Here is a 16497-nt window from a genome sequence, read left to right on the forward strand (position 1 = left end):
TGCTTTACACAGCATTTAACCCAACAGGCATTTAATTTTTTTTTTTTTTTTATTGAGTGAACCGAGTGACTGATCAATTGGGTGAGTGTGCTGGATTACCCCATGTAAAATCAGGACAGGACAAATGTCATACCATGTAAAATGTATAGATCTTTTCGTTTGAGAACTTCTGTAGCCATGAGACGTCTTTTTATTTCCCTTGCACAACCTTTGGCACAGCATCTCATAACGGAGACCATTAGAGACATAGGAGTTAAAACGGAAAGGGAGGGGCTTCCCTGGTGGCGCAGTGGTTAAGAATCCGCCTGCTAATGCAGGGGACTCGGGTTCGAGCCCTGGTCCGGGAAGATTCCGCATGCCGCGGAGCAACTAAGCCCGTGAGCCACAACTACTGAGCCTGTGCTCTAGAGCCCGCGAGCCACTCGCCGCAACTAGAGAGAGCCCACGTGCAGCAACAAAGACCCAATGCAGCCAAAAATAAATAAATAAATAAATTTATTTAAAAAAAACGGAAAGGGACACGGAGGAAAGGCCTTAGTATATTTTCACCTTTGCTAACGGGGAATACACACACATACACCCCAACCCCGACCTTCTATGCCCACAAAAATATTGGACACACAGTCCTGTAACTCTCCCATTACCAGTATCCATTCACGTTCTGCTTCTTCCCAAAGAAAATTAAATCCCATTATTTATTAGCAGAGGCTACCTCATCAACTGGCACTTGTCCCCTGCTTACGTCCTTTTTATTTTTGGACAAACTTCCTTTGGAAAGTCCTTTCTTTTTAAAACACAAACTTGACCATATAAGCAACAGTCAGACTTTCTCAAACCTTAACTTCCTGCCTAAAAAATAGGTGGGATTGACAAGCCTGACCCACTTTTACAAAAATGAAAGATCCTCAAAGCCCTTGCTCCATAGCTCCAAGCTTTGGGGGTTCAACTGACTGGATAGGTGCTTTGATGGACTGAGAACCAGACAAGGTTGCCCCTGGTGGAGAAAACGTTGGTCGTGCCAACGTGCTAGGAAGCAACAGAGGATTTAAGCCGTCAAAGCTCAGTTTCTGACATTTTGTTGTTAGTTTCCATAGAGATTTTATTGGTCCATCAACACAGAAAATAACTCAGTCAGAGCTGAAACATAGCTCCGTCTCACCCCGCCAGCCAGAACTCACCTCATGCCCACATAAACTGATATTGAAGAAATGGAAGTATTTTGTTCCTTTGGAGGTAAAGCTGGGACCATTCATTAAGGAGCCCACACTGCTGAGGTTGCTGAAGTCATAGTGCAAACTCTGATTTTCTTTTTCGTGGTAGAAAAAGCAGTCACTGTAGCAAACTGAGTGGTCCTTTGATTAAAAATTAAGAAATGTAAAAAACAAAACAAAGTAAAAACAATATGGCAGGAAAGAAAGCATTAGCTGCTATGAAAAAATGTGTTTGCAGAAAGTTCTAGGTTTAAAAACTATTTCAGTAATTTTGTCTTAGTTATGGTATATTTTACCACACTATATAGAAAATTTCTAAACTCTAGATTTCTCTAGGCAAAGTTCAGAAGTGTTAGAATTTTTTAACAGAGTAAAGTTTTTCTAAGATTAGTTTCTTGTAGAAAGGTACTTTAATAAATAGCCAAAATGTCCTGTTATGCCAGTTTAAACAGACATTAAACTATTTTTTCCTTCACTCATAATATAGCATCAATCTTTACCTTAAAATGTTATGAGATATTCTTGCTGTTCTCCATATACACCTACAGCCTACATATAGTGAGGTACCTTACTTGCTCTACCTTAATGGAATACACAAGAAATCAGTTTTAATATTTTTGGAAAGCATTCTTATTTGGATGCTCTTCTTAATATTTTATGCCCCTAGTAATTAGCACTTTCATGGCACATATTAAGTGCTCAACAGATGTAAGATGAGGTAAAATAAGAAAGGGAATGAAAAAGCCATTCATAAATAAAAATAGCAACTTCATAGTTCCTGGAGAAACATTAAGAGGAACCTTTGAGTTTGTCTATTAAAATATGCTTTCCTGGGGATAACTGAAATACAGACCCACTTACCTGAGTGCTTCTACTCCCAGGCCCACAGAGAATACAAGCCTCCTTGCCATAGACCTGACGTACGGACAGGTAGGTGTCAGGTGGACACTCCTTGCACTGGTTGGTTTCTTTCTCAATGTAGTGGCCTGGGGGGCAGGGGACACACGATGAACCCAACTGTTCAGAACCGAGGGCACAGGCACGGCATGAGGACGCCACCCCATCAACTGCATTAGTGGCAGTGATAGAATAAATCTTCACCATGTCATTGATGAACCGTCTATTCTAAAAAGAGAGCAGAAAGTAATGACTTCTGCCTTGGCGCTTAGTTGTACAACCAGATTGTTTTATGTTTGTATCACCAAAATAACTAAGCAAAGTGTCCCAGCCAGTGGATTAATAGTATTCCTTTTGGTACTTTTTAAAAATATATATATATATATATATATATTAAATCTTAACACTAGAAACTCATTTCCACAGTAATGGAGTTCCAGGAATTTTGCCATGAAATGATGAAATTATGTCATAATGGGTACAAATTCAGGCATATGTATAGACTTGATGTCTGGAAAAACCAATATGATTTAACAAAAGAGCAACCTTATCTCACATCACTGTTTATTCAGACATAAGCCTAAATGTCTTGATACAATAGGTTGTTTGCAGTGTGGCAATGTGGAAAAGACTTGGACCAGTGATTAAAAAGTCCTCACACCCAAACACTAACTGTGTGATAGTGATGCAATCATATTACTTCTTTGGGCTTTTTTCCTCCCTCTCTAGCACTTTCCTTAACCAACATACTCTGATTTCTACTGGATGCATAACAGAGAGTAAAAACCTGGGTCTTACTATACTTTTTTTTCTTGTGACACTGAGTCAGTTAAGGTCTAGTTTTCATCAAGCAGTGAGCACGCACCACTGCCATCAGTAGAGAGCCGCTCCTTAATGCTTTCTGTCTGGGGCAAAGACAAAAGGGAGGCAAGGAAGCCTTCCACAGCGTGTTCACACCCCACAAGGTGGGAATCTGAGCACGCATAACGAGCAACTGGAGTCAAGTGAAACCTGGGGAATGGGTTCTCCAGTGAAAACCTGAAGAGAAAAGAGAAAATGCCCTACATTTGCCACCACAATGTTAAGGCAGCGTCTTAAACTGTGATTTACCTTGTTCTCACCCTGGGAAGGTCACAGCAATGGAGATCCACAATAACATGTAATTGAAGCATATAATGGAAAATACTTAGGGGAGGATTAAGGTCTATTCTACCAGGGAAAGTAAAAGAGAATAGTTCTGTGTGTTAACCCAACAGTGTGTACATACACACTCTCCAAGCTATAAAAGGAGACAGTCATTACTGTAATGAAGTAATAAACCAACATCAGATAATGCCTCCTGGACAAATGTCAGATCATTCAGACAAAGGGGAAGAAAGTCACCACGTTCCCAAAGTCTCAGAAAGCTTTAAACGTAAGTTTTTAAATAACTACAAAATAAAATTTTCTTTCTCTTAAGCTTTTACCAACTATATTTGTTCAAAGTGTAGAACAATTCAAAGATACATTGTGTTATTCCATTTCATACATTCTTGCTCTCAAAACACAAACCAAAAAAAAATACCATTTTTATACCAATCTACTCCATAACCAAATGATTGATTCTACATCAGTAAAAAGCTAAGCCTTTGAGTGATTCTACATCAGTAAAAACCTAAGCCTTTTCCTCCAGGAGATTTGAGTGATCACTTTGTACAAATCTCCACAGGGAGAATCATCTTTGTGGCTTTTCTTTTTTTTTTTAAGTGCTTCGAACTTACATCTTGACCCTGATTGGTCCTCTGAAATGCCCACGTAAATGTAAATGTGGCATTCTTGAAGATGACATGGGTGTAAGCTTGTTTTTCTTTGGTTCCACCCCATGATTCGACCACGTTGGTACTTTTTCTATTAATATCCTAAAATATAGTAGAAAAAATACATACAAAAAAGCACCAACTCAGTATTAATATACATGTATATACATTACAATCATGTTTGTATTTACAGTAAACCCTACAGCATTCAGGAATATTTATCTGCAGAGCATGTAACCCTAAAACCCTCAAAAACTTCCCTTCAAGTCTACACAAGCACTTACTAGCTTACTAATTACAATGTATCAACCACGTCGCCAATATAACGTGAAAGAGGTCTCAAATCATAGTTATGTTTAAGGAATTTTTCTGTTGGAGGGAGGGGTGGTGTGTGTGTGTATCTGTATGACTCCCGCTTACGAAATATATGCAGAAAGGGAAACATAATTCCTCCAACTTCTGACAGTAAACTTCTAGGATCCTCATAAAATGACAAGGCTTTCTTTCCATCTTTTATCTTTTCCCCTGAGGGATTCTGATAGGCGGCTCTTACACAGGAATTCTAAATTCTCCCTGAATTATACTTGCAATTTCCAGTGCAGATTAACTAGTATGTTATTTTATGTTCATGCAATCTTCTTTTGCTTATACCTGAATTCCAAAAAGATTAATTTGTGTAACATTTTATTTCTGATTTCCTTAGCTAAATTCAATATTTAGAATATTATATAAATGTGACATTCCACCAATATTATGTCATTAACATGGTCAGAAAGCAAATGCAATAAGTAAAGCAAATAATGTAATACACATCTAATTTATTGGAAATGAAAAACCAAGACTAACTCTGAATTTTCTAATTAGTCTTCCCTGCAGAAACCCTAATAGATGACTTAGGAATCTGGATAGGTTTTTGTTAGTTATCCGAGATGTTGATAATACAGTGGCATGGCTCAAGACATGTCTCTTCCTTCTATGATATAAACGCTGACGACAAGCATGTTATAAAGTAATCAGATATGCTATAAAGATATGCGTCTTGAGTTCACACCACAAGTAGGAACAACAGAGTATGCCTGTCATACATTACAGAATTCCCCACATTACCAAACAACCAAATAATCACACATGCCACTTCCTAAATGGAGCTCATAATATACAGACAATGCTTTGCTGAACACTTTCTGGATGTTTATTCCCATAATAAATGGAACATACTGCATTACTGCAAATAATACCGCCTTACCTTTGTAAAACACTACATGATTTTGAAAGCATTTTGATGTGTTACTTAGGTGATGATATCTCAAAAATTGCTGTGCAGGAATCAAATCACAGAGTAAAGAAAACTAACGGATCCAGCTATGAGCAAAAAACTCTTAAGACTGATTTTACCAAAATAAATATCCATGATCCCTACCCTCAGGAATGCTAGATCAACAGAGAGAGACAAATATATGAATACATTCACGTAATTAAAGTAGGGTTTTCTCAAAGGGTTTTAGGAGCACACTGGAGAGAGTGGTTCACTCTACTTAAAGGAATAAGAGAAAGCTTCCCAGAAAAGGTGAGGTTTGAGCTGCCCTCGAAGTACGAACGGGAGTTCACCAGACAAAAGAGCAAAATGAAGCAAGTCATTCTAGCTTAGAGTGTGCCAAGGCATGAGAAGTGAACAAGTACAGAGTGTTCCGCTAACAAATTCAGGGTGTCTAAAGAGGGGTGAGTAGTAACAGCAGTTCGGTAACAGAGGCTGAGCAGAGCACAAAAAGCCGTACAGATGCCATGCTAAGGAATTTTCAGTGTCTTCATAGGCTACTGGTTCTCAAACTTTAGTGCATATCAGAACCAACCTCAAGGCTTGCGAAAATACAGAATGCTGGGCCCTATCACCAGAGCGTCTCATTAAGACTAAGAAGGGGCTCAGAAATGTGCTTTTCTAACAAGTTCCCAGACGATGCCGGTCCAGGAACCACACTTTGAGAACCACTGCCACAGGCAATAAAAAGTCACTAAGGGTGAGGGGGTAGATTTGTTGTGGCTGCTTCTACTATTGTTTTTATGTTTATAAAGATAAGTTTGACAACGGCATTTATGAGAGGATGGGGATGAGAAGAATAGATAGAGACTATTGCTGAGAGATAATGGGAGGCTGAATTGTCAGTAATGGCACTCAGTATGAAGAGGAACCAATACATTGAAGAAATAAGGAGGGAGAGCTAAGAGAACTGAAGACTTCTTGGTTATTTGTGGTGTCATAGATAGATGTGTTGAAGATTATTCATCTTCTTTGACTACCACCAAGTCCTTTTTTTTTTTTTTTCAGAATGAAATAGTCTGCCTTCATTTAAGCTATTAGTAATCATGAATAAATATTTAAATCTCCATATATCTTGTATATCATGGAGGAAACTGTTAATGGACTGTTAACTAGCTACTAAAGGATTGTTGGAAAAAAGCTAAAACAAATCATGTCTATGAAGTCACCACTTAATTATAACATTAAAGTCTTAGCCAACAACCTTCTAACACCTCCCTGGGGTCTTAAGTAAATCCTGTGTTACTACTTTTTCTCAAGCTATTAGTTGAGATTTATAGGACATCTAGGAAAAAATGGGGAAAATTATGACATGTACATAGTAAAATCCTTTGTCTACATTTATTTACTTAACAAGGAAGAGTGTTATTTTTCCCAAAGCTCTCCACCTCCACTGTTTTGTGCCCTCACTTATTAATACATGCTTTTCCCTCCTGATGGTTTGAATTGCTGAATGGTTACTAGGGGAGAATTTTCACTCTGCTGGCGGCATATTTTTTTGAAGGAATTTTCTACGGGATTAATATTTCCTGGCTTCTGTCTGTCACCCAGGCCCCGTCACTCAGTTCTCTCCATAAGGAATGAATACTTTCTTTGTGGACTTCACCACACAATGTTTAATGAGTTCCTCAGATATCTTATAATGTTTTTGGAAGACCCTAAAAATGGGAAGAAAAATGGGATTCTTATCGCAATTTGTATAAATAGGGTCACACTTGAAAGAGAATGCTAAGCCTGGAAATCCACCTCTGAGAGCCCCTCTTCCACTTACCACCATGAAGTACAGAATACAGTCGGCTGAACAGAGAGTCTCAAATACAAATGTTATTCTTCCCAGTTCAGAACCCATGGCTCCCGTCATCGATGTCGGTGGTCTATTTAACAGATTAAAATTGCAATATTTACAGCATGTTCTGAATACAATCTGGAAAAAGTTAAGTCACTTTTTTCATTAAGCTGAAAGCCACGCTCTTCTCTCCTCTCCGTGCAGTCTACTGCTGCACGGAGTCTACACAACCATGGTAATATGCTCAGATCTCCTGGTGTAAATGCTGCCACCCAGCCTACAGCAAGAAAAAGACTCCTGCTGGGCAACTCAACATGAGGGACTAAAAGGATTAAACAATTTGTAACATACTACTTTACAGACAGAACTGCGAGAAAAACAAATAAATAAACCAAAAGATTCTCCTGCAAATGACTTAGACTAAGATCTCTGAATTAAGCATCCAAGAGTCACGGTTTTTGTAATATTTGGATAGAGTATTTTTAAAAACTTTGGCTTCATCTAACTAATATACAATTAACAGTTATAGTTTCTACAGATATTCTTAAATATAATTACATTATCCTACACAGCTTGTTATTTGCTATGTACATCACAATATTAATATATTTTATAAAGGCAGCCCTACTTCATCTATTTCTGTAGGGAACCAGGCATGAGGATTCCTACAGAAGGGAATCAGAATTGGTTTTCCTTACTTAAATCCTGGGATATGCAAGTTTAAGATCAGGTAATCATTATCGGAACCTCCAGCCCCACTCTGGATATGATCTCCAGCCACCTCCCAACCTAGAAATGATAAAGGTTATCTTTGTTAGTAAAAATTCCAGTAATGATTTCCAACAATCTTTTTATATAAGGCCACAAAAAAAGAATTCCCAATTTTAGATTGCAGTTGCAAACTGCATGCAGAGGTAGACTCCTAGATACCAATGAAAACGTTGCATATGATTCTCCAGGAAGAATCAAGTAATGCGTATTTTTGCATCAAAGGTATTTAATGGTTCAAATTAACAACAGTTTTCTCAATGAGGCATGATTTTTTTTTTAACTAGAACAGACGGTCTTTATCCATTTCAATATACTAAGATGAAAACATCCTAGTCTTCAGGTAACCAATGGGAAATAGAAACTTCAAATTACTTAATGAAGATGCGGGGTCTGGAGCTCTTTCTTAGAGTTTGTTGTACTGTTGTTCCCTAATTTAACCCCTGTTCTGCATTCACTCACTTATGCACTCACTGAACTGGCTTTCCCCAAATGCCACGAACCATGACCTACTTTAGGGACAGAAAGACAAGACTGGGTCCACCCTCACTATGGAATCAGGAGACTATGAGAGACATAGCTAACAACTGTTAACAGTAGGAGGTAATAGAGATGCACATAAAAGGTGACGTGAAGTCTGTCTTCTGCAGAGAAACAATCAGCACGCCATGGGCTGAAATGGCCACCATGAAATGAGGAAAGGAGATGCAGGCCTCACACACCATCCAGCAAGGTTATTAACTAATGGCAATGCTTAACATGGACACGCGTACCTCCAAAAGAAAATGTCAGCATCTGCTACTTTAACAGGTATAAGAGAGAAACTGGGAAAGAGATTAATATCAGTGCTGTACTGGTGATGTGGCAATTTTCAAAATGTTATCATCAGCAGTTCATAGAAAGGTGATATGTTGAATATACATAAATCAAGCTAGTTCGAAAAACGGTTATGTACGAAGCTACCTGAGTAAGAGAGAGATGCCAATTGTTTTGCTCTCTAAAGGTTCATGTGGTTGAAAAGAGAGATAAGCAGCTATCACTTCCTAATGCTAAGAGCAGAACAGCCACAAAACAGTCTGACCCAGTGGGACACCAGGCCCTTGACTGCAGTGTAAGTCATGTGAGAGGCAGTTAAGCGTAGAGACTGATAACTTGTGGTGGGGGTCACAGGGAGAGGAATATTCCCACGTGGAGGACTTCTACACCAAGAAAGGGGGGATTTACGGATGTTCCTCTAAGATCATTTCCTAGTGTTCAGCTGGCATGCGGAGCAATGGTATAGCAGAGAAGGTCAAAGAAAAGAAAGGAGTACGTGGATGAGAAGCATGGAGGTTTGGAGGGGACCAACATCCTTGCAAGAGGAAACAAATATTTCTCATGTTTGAACATTGCCTGTTGCTGCAGGTTTTACTGTATCCCCTCCCAAGAAACATATACCGACATTCTAATCCCCAGTACACATGAATGGACCTTATTTGGAAATAGAGTCTTGGCAGATATAATCAAGTTAAGATGAGGTCTTTAGGGTGAGCCTTAATCCAATATGACTGGTGTCCTTATGAGAAGAGAGAGGTTTAGACACAGACACACAGGAAGAACACCGTGTAAAGACACAGAGACACAAGGAAAAGATGTTCACGTGAAGACAGAGGCAGAGACGGGCTACACTGCCACAAGCCACGGAGTGCCTGGAGCTACTAGAAGTTAGGAGACGCAAGGAAGGGTCTTCCTACAGAGGCTCTGCTTCGGAAGGAACACGACCCTGCCCATACCTGCCTTTCAAATTTCTAGTCTCTGGAAAGTGAGAGGGTAAATTTCTGTTGTTTTAAACCGCCCAGTTTGTGATACATTGTTGCAGCACCTTTGTCTTTTGCTTTATCTCTCAGAATGAATCCTGCATTTTCCATGTTTGTATACACAATTTCTATTTTTTTTAATAAATTTATTTTAGTTATTTATTTTTGGCTGCGTTGGGTCTTCGTTGCTGCGTGCAAGCTTTTCTCTAGTTGCAGCAAACGGGGGCTACTCTTCATTACAGTGCGCGGGCTTCTCATTGCGGTGGCTTCTCTTGTTGCGGAGCACGGGCTCTAGGAGCATGGGCTTCAGTAGCTGTGGCACGTGGGCTCAGTAGTTGTGGCGCACGGGCTTAGTTGCTCTATGGCATGTGGGATCTTCCCGGACCGGGGCTTGAACCTGTGTTCCCTGCATTGGCAGGCGGATTCTTAACCACTGCACCACCAGGGAAGCCCCACAATTTCTATTTCAAGATTTATTTTTGTTTTAGAAATCATATTTATATTTATTATAAAATTTTGAAAGCTACAGAAAAATTTGAAGATGAAAACTAAAATTATTTATAAACTCATCACTCAGAAAAAACTACTGTTAACATTCTGAGGTGTTTCTTTTCACTATCTTTTTGATGCATACATGTTTTTACATAACTGAGATCTTATTGTTGATAACATTTTGTTTCATAGTTTTATAAATTAACATTATTGCATAAGCATTTTTATGTATAAAGTCTTCACCAACATGCTAAATGACTAAATTAATAGTTTATCATGTAGACAGATGTAATTAATTCCCATAATTTACTAAATCACTCATACTACAGGACTTACCTCCTATTGACCATACATTCAATGTAGCCATTTGGATTGTTTTACCTTTTAGCGAGTAGAAGTGACACTATAACGAAGATATTTTTGGTAAAGCTTTTCTGTATTTTTCTAGAAAAGAATCCCAGTAAAAGAACTACTGGGTCAAATAAATATATTTTTAAACAAATATTTTGTGCTGTTATCCTGATTTTGAAAGCAATGTGTATACATGAGGAATATTTATTAAATAGAGTAAACTAAATGAAAAAAATGAAGTAATTCAGGCTTCTCAGAAACCTTCCACCCCCAAGTGATAAACTGAACATTTCAGTGTGTTTCTTTTCACTCTTTTTCTAGTGCATAATTTTCTTAAAAATATACTTTAGGTTTTATTGTATAATTTACTGTATTTTCTGTTTTTCATTTAGCATTATCTTCTCACTTTTCTAATAATCATTATATCAAAAATACTTCCCCATTAAAAATCCTTTCTATATCTAGTGTTAAAGAGTTAAAAATATGTTGTATGGTTATATCATCATTTTATTTAATCATACCCCACTGTTGAAAACTTTGTTTTCTCGTATTTTTGATTCTCATAAATAACACTAAAATTAACATATTTGTGCATAATTTCTTTCTTTACACCACATTGTTTCCTTGGTATAAATTCCCAGAAGTGGAATTATTGGGTTGGAGAATGGGACCATTCAAAATGCTTGAAACGCTGCCAAATTGTTTTCCATATGCTGTCATTTTTAATGATTACATAACATTTCATCCAATTAGTACAGCATAACTTTTGTAAACATTATCATATTGCTGGAATTTAGATTATTTCCATTTTTGTTATTATAGGTAATGCTCAATGAAAGCTTCATGAATAAACACTAATTTATTTACAACTCTGAATTCCTCTTGGGCAAAATTCCAGTACCTGAAGATGTACTTCTACATACCTGTTCCACAACTGTGGTAAATTCAGGTTGACAATACAAAAGAACCTCAAAGTACTGCAAGTCACACAGTCAAGTTGGTCAAAGCACATCTACTTTAATTCCATGATGGAGTAACGACTTTATGAGACAGGCTGCCCTGGGCCTCTCGCTTTGACCCCCAATATTTTGAGCACTGCTTTTCCCAAGGTTGGTTACTGAACCACCAGTCACAAAAATATACATCACCTTTTACCTCTGTATTTTTCACATTACTGTCTGCTCTTTCAATATCACATACTAAATATTGCAGAGATGTATACTTTTTAAATTAATAATTGAACATTTCTGAAAATCGGAAAAAATTTAAATTACAGCCTCTAGTGAATGAGTAAGCAAGTGGCTAAATCAAATATTGTCATGAGAATTAGACTAAGAGTAACTTCTTTAAAAGACTAAGTAAAAGTTTCAGATAATCTTCACTAGTAAGTGAATACACACACATGCACACACACACACAAATGTATCAATGCTTTCAATACATTCCCATTCTTATTTTTCCTATGTCTGAAACTTCCTCAACTTAGAGTGCAACCGTAGGATCTTTTTGGACCATAAACCCTTATAGTCGGGTAGTTACTACTGTGTTATTTTTTTCTTCTCCCTTAGGATAAACTCCCAGAAGCAGGATTATTAGTTGATAAAGAGTACTATTCCATAATGTTCATTATATACAAAGGCTTTTTTTCACGCATCTGTTTAACCAAAATTATTCAAGGACCTACGATTTGTCAACCTGAGTACTCATGTGTACATCTCACTTCCTACATCCCAAGCCTGTTTATTTCGGATAGGTGCTGATTTAAAACAGATGTGAGGGCTTCCCTGGTGGCGCAGTGGTTGAGAATCTGCCTGCTAATGCAGGGGACACGGGTTCGAGCCCTGGTCTGGGAAGATCCCACATGCCGCGGAGCGACTAGGCCCGTGAGCCACAACTGCTGAGCCTGCGCGTCTGGAGCCTGTGCTCCGCAACAAGAGAGGCCACGATAGTGAGAGGCCCGCGCACCGCGATGAAGAGTGGCCCCCGCTCGCCGCAACTAGAGAAAGCCCTCGCACAGAAACGAAGACCCAACATAGCAATCAATCAATCAATAAATCTTAAAAAAAAAAAAAAAAATAAATAAAACAGATGTGATTAGAAAGCTTTTCTTTTTTTTTTACAATGATCAAAAATACAGTATTGAGAAAAAGTGAACTGATTAAAAAAATGAGCTTATAAAAGTAAAGGGCACATTTTTGTAAAACCCTAGTATCTATAACACCTATTTCTAGTGTCAAGTTTAAAAACACATACATAGATATTGTCATTCATTTGACCAACAAATATTGCAGAATAACTAAGTGGTAGGCTCACCGTGCACTTAAAATGTAAGAACAAATAAAATTCAGCAACCGTCCTATAGAACTCTGCCACATTTCCAAGTTTTCAGTAAGTGGGGCTCATATACATTTGTAAACACGATCATAGACTTCATAGACAAGGGGAGTTAGAGATGATGTAACCCCTCCTCATGGCTCAGTGCTGAGCCAGAAAACCAATCCAGGCAGAAATGCTTTCATACAATGTTATACATACACTATGACTCTTCCAAGTGGCGAACAACACAAATTTCACTGCCTCCCTTGGTGATCTATTCTGGTATTTATAACAACCGTAAATGGTGATCATCAACATCTACTTCAAAACTGACTCCAAAAAAATGCAAAACACTTTATATTCTTAGAGGACAGGCATGTGGCTATGACACCATATTTACTATTTTTATGTGAGGTCTGGGAAGACAGGCAAGTAGCCAAATGATAAGATTGAAGTTCCTCATAGCCATATTTAGTGTGTTTTTACACAGGTGAGTCCAAGAGTCTCTACCACCAAAATACATTGAGAAGGCTGATTCTGAACTCACCATTCATTCCGTCACACTTTGAATTCCCGACATTGAAGCAGGAGGTTTTCATGTTGCCAGGAAGGACATTCCACCATTTATATTCAAACCCAAGTGCAGGCTCTGTTCCTGCTGGACATGCTCTACATTCTACAGGAGACAAATGGGGCAGAGAATTACAATTAAATCACATCTGGATAATTTCCTCTTCTTCTGTTCCAAGCACTACTAAACTTTAACTAGCAGAGAGGCAAGTGGAAAGGAGAGATAGTAAACCACCAATTCCCTTAAGAATTAACAACTTTTTCAAGAGCAATCTGGAAAGAAAAATAATTCTGGATAGAGTATACACATATATACTTGATTAATATGAAAAAGGAAAAGAACACAAAATCTTTTAAGATAATTTTTCCTTGCATTTCTGTGAATAACTGCTAATACTGAAATTATCTTCCATAAGAAGGGTAATTCTGAAATAAGTTCACTTACATGTGATCTTAGAATCAGTTTCCTCTACCTCATAAATAAGGAAATATTCCACCCTTCCTATTAGTCACTAAACTTAACAGACAATTACACCATTTAATTATGGACTGATCACTTGAAAAATATTGGCTATACTTAAAAGTGATGATGGGAGCTGGGGGAGTGTGGAAAGAGTTAGATTTATAAATAAACCTAATTTAAATTAACATCTATGACACTAAATAAAAGGGTCTCTTACAATCATTTTTCTATTTAGCCAAGACACTTGGCATTATCACATCAGTAAAAGAAGGGGAGAGAGAGAAAATGTTCATTGAGCAAGCATTTCCTGGTACCAAAGTACTTCAGGAGACATTTTTATATAACCTGCTCAGTGATGACGAGCTAGATATTATTGTCCACAGTTTTACAAATGAGAAAATTGAATTCAAATTAGTGGCTAAATCACACTACTGGGAGCCTGAAGCAAGTGGATTTGAACCCAAGTCAATTCAACTCTCGAGTCCTTGTTATGCTCTCAGAGGCTCTGGATATTAAGTATACAGCACAGCTATATTCAAGTAAGATAGCTGCCACAAAAATGCATTGTAATCTTTATCTAGTAAAACTAAAACAAATTCTGTAACCACTTTATTATTGTTTGGTAAGTACTAAATTTTTCCCAAATGTACACTTTGAAACAATCTACTTAGGAACTATTTTAATTGCTATCTGATCAAAATAATCAATTTTTGCTATTATTATAGCATAAAATATGCTTATTCCAGTTGAAATAGAAGTATTTTATGCTTGCATCAATATATGTGTGCACACACATAATCACTTAAATTGGTGGAATTCTCTTATAAATATCCAAAGCATCATCCCATTAAGAGGTTGTGTGTTACACAAAATGCCATTAAAAACTATCCTTATGCTATGTTGAATAAGCTACTGCAGTCTCACAATTCCCTTATATTTCTTAACTCTTCTTCAGTCTGGGAGATAAGAAAATTATGTGTTTTAAAAAGGTTTCCATAAAAACAATTCAGGACAATGTCAATGTGGTCCAACAAGTTTATTTTACTCAAGGTCCAACTCTTGAACCAATTGATATCACATACCCTTTGTTCCATCCGAAAACGTTCCAGGAGGGCAGGGATGGCAAGAAGATCCATTGTTATAAAATCCAGGGTTGCAAGGTGGACAATCCTTCTTCTCTCCAGAAGGGGGCAACCTAATAGCATCTGTGAGATCCTCCCGGCAGATTTTGGGCTCTATCCACTTGTACATTATCTGTGTCTAGAGAGAGAGGGAAAAAAAAAAAGGCTTGCAAGTCATATAACATGCTTTATTTGCTTTAAACTTCCAATAACAAACATGTTAAATTGACACGGTAAAGGCTAGGTAAAGTCCAAACAGTGGTAGAATAGAAGGGCCAGCTGAAGAGAATCTAAAACTTTAGTAACAAAATGAGACAAAAAGAATAAACACTTTGGTGGGGAAATGACCATTACCTCCAAATGTTTTTACACTAAGCTGCAGGAGGCCTTACGTCATACACAGCATGGCCTCATCATGAAATTCCTCTCTAAAATATACAGAACATGCTTGCAGCCCTGACTCTTCCAGCCACTGTTCACTTTATTCCCTAACTGCCCTAAGTTTCTATGCAGACTCCCTTTCTCACGCTGAGACCCCCACTACTCTCTCTTCCTTTCCTCTACCCACAACACACATCACCATGCTTTGCACACAGTGGTCACAAAACAAAACGGTTATTTTTTTAAAAGAATAGCTCTAGCTTCACATTGCAATCCCGTTATTTCATAAACACTGGTAGATGCTCTCTGAGTCTTTTCCAATAACCTGATGTTGGACTGCAAGAGCTGTAGCTAAAATATTTCCTCCTGAGGCTTCTAGGCCCTGTCACCTGTGCTCCAAACAACAGGACTAAGATCACCTCTACCTTCATGGAGGGTAGTCTTTTCAACTTTTCCTCTCTCTCACACATGCACACCCCCAAAAACAAAACAAGATACAACTAAGTAGCTACAACTCAGCCAAACCCAGAAAATTGTGATCACAAAATCATTGTCCTTTGGAACCAGAAACATTAAGTGGGTTAGCCATTTCAAAACAAAATTTATATGCACGGTGAAAAACATAAAAGGCATTCTAAATGCAAAGAGAAAAATCAACTCTTTCATAACTTAATATCATTTTTAAAAAGAGACTAAGAGTTCCCTCGTTAGACATATGGTCAGCTGAAAGTACTGTTTCTCCTTTACAACAGCTTCTGTAATGATAAGTCTAATACTGAAGCAGAAGACCCAAAATTAAAGGCAATTCTCTATAGTTATTTCCAGTTAATAAGAAGTCATCTATAGTGAGCCCTTATGGCCACTCGATTTCATTCTCAAATATTCCCCTATGGAAGAATAGGTTACCTTATCTGATGAAGGTTGCTTAAGAACACGGTTTAAAAAGTAGAAGTCTCAACAGAAGTATAAACAACATTTTTTTTCTTTTTACAACTCTCTCTCTCTGCATTTATGGCCTACATCACGATACAGCTTAACCAGCCACTTCCCCCATCTGCCTCGCTCACCATCTGCCAAATGATGGCTATTCCTGCTGGAGTTTCCTAAACAGCTGAAAAAAGTAAATAGATCCTGTATCCAACAGGGGCTCTCAATTCCTCTGAGAAATGCAATGTAAAACTCAGAGAACGTAAGCAAATGAAACCTCATTACATTTGGGGGATTGTCGTTTTTA

The 16497-nt window shown here is 37.8% G+C and overlaps 1 protein-coding gene across 4 annotated transcripts in view; it reads right to left on the bottom strand.

Moving 5' to 3' along the window:
* Nucleotides 1-16497, bottom strand: part of ELAPOR2 (endosome-lysosome associated apoptosis and autophagy regulator family member 2) — a 191959-nt gene that overhangs the window by 32709 nt on the left and 142753 nt on the right. For 2 of the 4 annotated variants that reach the window (XR_014266689.1, XM_082472473.1), the window contains exons 9-15: nt 14844-15021; nt 13276-13404; nt 7704-7794; nt 6991-7093; nt 3869-4006; nt 2073-2336; nt 1179-1352 (exon numbers count right to left, since the gene is read on the bottom strand). Coding sequence is in view for 3 of the 4 variants with exons in the window: in XM_082472473.1 (XP_082328599.1) it covers nt 1179-1352; nt 2073-2336; nt 3869-4006; nt 6991-7093; nt 7704-7794; nt 13276-13404; nt 14844-15021 (1077 nt within the window). In the remaining variant the exon portion in view is untranslated. The remainder of the gene's footprint in view (nt 1-1178; nt 1353-2072; nt 2337-3868; nt 4007-6990; nt 7094-7703; nt 7795-13275; nt 13405-14843; nt 15022-16497) is intronic. The other 2 variants (XM_082472474.1, XM_082472475.1) reach the window with 2 other exon arrangements.

This window comes from Balaenoptera physalus (assembly GCF_965194825.1).
Source record: "Balaenoptera physalus genome assembly, chromosome: 8".
NCBI lineage: Eukaryota > Metazoa > Chordata > Mammalia > Artiodactyla > Balaenopteridae > Balaenoptera > Balaenoptera physalus.